We start from the raw sequence: 5,033 nt of genomic DNA, 5'->3' as shown, positions 1-5,033 counted from the left end.
TACCCACGCCCCCCACCGCCCAAGTCCCCCACCGCCGACGGCCCCTCCCCCCTCCCCGGACGGCCCCTACCGCCGACCACCCCCACCACCGAGGCCCCCCCCGGACGCCCTCCCCCCCCACGCCCCTCCACCACCCCTTCCCCCGCCCACGCCCACCCCTTCCCAGCCCCCCGCCGCCCAGTCCCCCGCCTCCCCCCCCGTCACCATCTAAGGGACAGTGCACTTCGAGGCCTATCCCAACGACCCCACCAGCGTGCTCGCCACCTACACGCTCACCTGCATTGGCTACGTGCCCCTATACGTGGAGGGCCACGTCTACGACGCCGGCCTCATGGAGTCCGTGGGGCAGCGGGCAGACCCCAGCGTGGACGGCTCGCCCACCTCCACCGTCCAGGCTCGCCACAACCTGGCGGATGCGGTGGGTCGCCTGGTGTACGGGGCCACGGTCTCCTTGAGCGGGCTGACGGCGTGGATCGAGGCCGGGCCCCTGACCATCACCAGCGACCTGACGGTCGAGCCCCCGCCCGTGGCCCCGCCGCCGCCCCCGGCAGCCGGCATCAGTGGGACACTCGCCCAGTCGGGCTCCTCCTTCACCCTGTCGATGACGGCAGATGGCGTTGTCCCCTACTTCTACAGCGTGGCCTTTTGCTATAGCACCGACGGGATCTTGGGCGTGCGGAGGATCGTGGTGGGGTATGACAATCCCTCCACCTCCTCCTTCTCGCTGAGGAACAACATTTACGCTAAGTATTCCTATGTGAAAGTGATCGGGCTCGACACTGACAGCAACCCTGTCACGAGCATGATCCAGCTGTTCCCCGTGCCAATGTAGGGGCACTGGGAGGCATGCCATATGCCCTCCCCTCCTCCCATGCCCCCGGTGATGTGGTCAGTTGCATTCTTTACATGAAAAACCTTGTCAGGATGCCGCCAAAGTGCATGGGCGATATTTGTCTCCATGAGCCCTGCCACTCGTGCTGCTCGCTGGCAGTGCCCTGGAACACAGGGGGATATCCCTTCCACTGTTCTTGCTTCGAAATCAACCACTTTCCCCTGTCAAGGCAATCCACACGAAGGCTGGGACATTTGGGGAGGTTCCAGGCAGCGCTTTTCCCACCCACGAAGGGCCAGGCCTTGCAGCACCCCCAAAACACTGCCAGCTGGAGCAGCTAGGCCGAGGCCCAAGCCGTCAAGCTGATACCCTTGCAGGTCGACTGATCTCCAAGCCATGCATGCAGACTCGGCCCTAGCAGGATGCCACCACGAATAAGGCACCCCAACGGAAGGCCGGGTGTGAATATGCGCATCCCGAGGCTTGGGGCGTGACAAGCAGGGACAGCAACTGCAGCAATCTTCAACGTTTTCGTGAGCGGGTCGTGGCTTACATTGGCTGTCAAATGTTACCATCCCCTCATCCCCTAGCAAGGAGGATTCGCAGGGGAGTGCCGAACGCCCCCAGATCAGGCTGCTTCAAGCATGTTGATCGCGCGTGCGCACCGGTAGCTCAGCGCTCCCCGATCCATGCCTCCTTCAAGGGGACACTTTCCGCATCCAGGCCGGAAAATACGGCACAATAGGTTCTCGCCAAGTACATCTCCGATCTCTGAGGCTTGCCGCCGTTTGTCATCACCTCCAGCACGATGTTCCGCCGAGCCCTGACCCTGTTCGGGCAGGGGGGTGGGTTCTCGGGCCGTCTGCCACGGCCCACTGGGACGAGGGGTTCCCGCGCACGCTCGAGTGGTACCAACAATTCTGGGCCTAGTTCAGCCCGCACTGGCTCCCTCCTGGGCGGCTTGCTAGAGGCGGGGCTGGCCTCTGGGGGCCTGTCCCTGCTGGGAGACCTGCTGGCCCAGCACCTCACCTCCCCAGCCGGCCTGAAGGTGCGTCCGGATTGAGATCCAAGGGGAAGGCAGGTCATGCACAGGCACGCCTTTCCTGTCCAGGACTCAGCGGCCAGCTCCTTGCCCAGACCTCCACCCCCCCCCACCCCCCCACCCCCGGCCTGCGCCTCAGCTGCACGCCATCGACTGGCCTCGATCCGTTCGCATCGCGTCCTTTGGCTTCCTCCTGTACGGCCCGTACCAGTACTGGTGGTACGGGGCCCTGGCCAGGTCCTTCCCCACACGCAGCCTGCCGCACTTCCTCTCCAAAGTGGCCGCCAACCAGCTGATCCTGGGGCCCATCGTCGTCAGCGCCATCTTTGCCTGGAACCTGGGCCTCCAGGGCCAGCTGAGCAACCTGCCCTCCAAGCTGTCCAACGACTTTGCCACCACGGTCGTGAATGGTGCGGGGGGGCCAGAACGCTTTCCATGGAAGGTCCGGGGCTGCAGATACCGGTGGCAGGGGCATGGTCGTGGCAGCAGGGCCGTGTCCTGGAGCAATGACTCAGCGGCCCGGGGAGCCTGCTGTCCTCGACCCCATCCCTCAACCTCACGCCCTCCCCCCAGGCTGGAAGTTCTGGGTGCCCGCGGCCAGCATCAACTTCTTCGCCATACCGCTGCAGCACCAAGTATGGTACATGTCGGCGTGTGGCCTGCTCTGGGTCACCTACCTCTCCTACTCTGCGACTCACAAGCAGTCGCCTCTGGCGCCCAAGATGGCGTGATCGTGACGAAACCTGGCATGATGACCCTGCCGCCAGGGTCCCCGCAACCTGACTCATCATGTGCACACATTCCCAACGCGCTCCACAGGGGAGAGGCCCCCCAGCCTCGTCCCCCTCACCCCACCCACAAGAATAAAAGTGACCACCGCTATCATTTGCCCACATGCCGTGGACCCTGTGCTGCCGTGGCTGTACCAGACATGTGCCGCAGGGACTGACACGCAGGGGTCCCAGGCAGAACAGGAGCTGAGAAGTATTTGGCAGCTGCGCCAATGGGCGCGGCCTTTGTTTCCCCCCCCCCCCCACCCCCCCACCCCGGCCTGCGCCTCAGCTGCACGCCATCGACTGGCCTCGATCCGTTCGCATCGCGTCCTTTGGCTTCCTCCTGTACGGCCCGTACCAGTACTGGTGGTACGGGGCCCTGGCCAGGTCCTTCCCCACACGCAGCTTGCCGCACTTCCTCTCCAAAGTGGCCGCCAACCAGCTGATCCTGGGGCCCATCGTCGTCAGCGCCATCTTTGCCTGGAACCTGGGCCTCCAGGGCCAGCTGAGCAACCTGCCCTCCAAGCTGTCCAACGACTTTGCCACCACGGTCGTGAATGGTGCGGGGGGGCCAGAACGCTTTCCATGGAAGGTCCGGGGCTGCAGATACCGGTGGCAGGGGCATGGTCGTGCCAGCAGGGCCGTGTCGTGGAGCAATGACTCAGCGGCCCGGGGAGCCTGCTGTCCTCGACCCCATCCCTCAACCTCACGCCCTCCCCCCAGGCTGGAAGTTCTGGGTGCCCGCGGCCAGCGTCAACTTCTTCGCCATACCGCTGCAGCACCAAGTATGGTACATGTCGGTGTGTGGCCTGCTCTGGGTCACCTACCTCTCCTACTCTGCGACTCACAAGCAGTCGCCTCTGGCGCCCAAGATGGCGTGATCGTGACGAAACCTGGCATGATGACCCTGCCGCCAGGGTCCCCGCAACCTGACTCATCATGTGCACACATTCCCAACGCGCTCCACAGGGGAGAGGCCCCCCAGCCTCGTCCCCCTCACCCCACCCACAAGAATAAAAGTGACCACCGCTATCATTTGCCCACATGCCGTGGACCCTGTGCTGCCGTGGCTGTACCAGACATGTGCCGCAGGGACTGACACGCAGGGGTCCCAGGCAGAACAGGAGCTGAGAAGTATTTGGCAGCTGCGCCAATGGGCGCGGCCTTTGTTCGGGATCCCAAACCCCATCCACGCACGCCGACCATGTCAGGCTCGAGCCTGAGCCCTGAGGTCCTCAGAGCCCGCTCCGCAGCAGTTCTTGCACATCGCCACCCCCCGCGGCGATGGCATACAGTATGGACAGCACGCCGCCGTTCCAGGCACCATGGATCAGGATGGGGGTGAGGAGGTTGCGCGTCCGTACATAGGTGAAGCCCATGAGGATGCCCAGCGCCGTCAGCTGTGGGCGTTGGAGGGCAGGGATGTAAGTGTTTTTGAGGAGTTTGTTTATGAGGGGAAGGGAGGGGAGGGTGAAAAGGGCGAGGGGCCCGAGGTGAGCCCGCGAAGGGGCTCAGGCAGGGCACTCGGGTGCCTCGCGCGGCAGGCAGTACCACGCGGGTGATGCGTCCGGGCATACCAGCCTGATCCTCAGAGTAAACGGAACAGCTGATTCCCGACGGGCCCCTGCTGCCCTGCAAAGTTCACCCCCGCCCTTCAAGTCCCTTGCCCACACTCGTTGCGGGGGGAACTCACCTGGGGGAAGTCGCGCGGCGTGAGGTGGATGAGCCCAAAGGCCGCGGAGGAGGCCAGCACCGCCAGTGGCACGGGCAACACCCGTGTGAGGGAGGGCAGGAGGAAACCACGGAAGACGGACTCCTCCAGCACGGGCGCCAGGATGGCTGTGAAGGTGGTTATTGGAGGTCGAGGGGAAGGAAGCGGATTCTTTACATGCCATGCTTGCGAGGCTTGCAGCATCGCCAGAGCTTGGGCAGCTCGGTGTCGTGAGGCCCTCACCAAGAACCACAAGGAGCAGGCGCGATTCGCTCGCTCCATGCCCAGCCGGCTCAGCCTCAAGCAGGGACAAGCAGGCGCCCTCCTTTCCCCAGCTCACACACACGCGATCGCGGAGATTGCCACTCAGCATAAGGACTCACCTGTCGTGGTTAACAGTGCGGCGCGCGTCGAACCATCGACGTTGATCAGCTGGCTGATGCTGTCTACCGTGCCGCGAGCATCGGAGGGCGCGCTGCCCCAGATGGCCGCCGCGGCGGTGGCGGAGGCGATGACCACGAGCGGGGAGAGCGCGATGCCCACCAGGGCCCAGAGCAGCCACCCATCCGAGGGCCGGAAGGGAGCCCTGGCGGTAGTGTGAGGGGGGAGAGGGGTATGGTCGGGACAGATTGCGAACAGAGGTTTTGTGTGTGGGGGGGGGGGGGGAGGGGGGTT

At 64.6% G+C, this 5,033-nt stretch overlaps 1 protein-coding gene across 1 annotated transcript; it reads left to right on the top strand.

The window, feature by feature from the left end:
- Nucleotides 1-1,640: 1,640 nt before the first annotated feature.
- On the top strand, nt 1,641-3,528 carry F751_0204 (PXMP2/4 family protein 4; the record flags this gene model as incomplete). The annotated part of the gene is made up of 5 exons (XM_011402212.1): nt 1,641-1,880; nt 2,014-2,284; nt 2,448-2,509; nt 2,937-3,207; nt 3,371-3,528. 5 exons carry the CDS (start codon nt 1,641-1,643, stop codon nt 3,526-3,528), a joined length of 1,002 nt encoding a protein of 333 aa, XP_011400514.1.
- Between the last annotated feature and the right edge of the window lie 1,505 nt (nt 3,529-5,033).

Source organism: Auxenochlorella protothecoides, assembly GCF_000733215.1.
Source record: "Auxenochlorella protothecoides strain 0710 contig937, whole genome shotgun sequence".
Classification (NCBI taxonomy): domain Eukaryota; kingdom Viridiplantae; phylum Chlorophyta; class Trebouxiophyceae; order Chlorellales; family Chlorellaceae; genus Auxenochlorella; species Auxenochlorella protothecoides.
The sequence above is the reverse complement of the archived record's forward strand: the minus strand, read 5'-3'. Positions and strand labels throughout refer to the sequence as shown.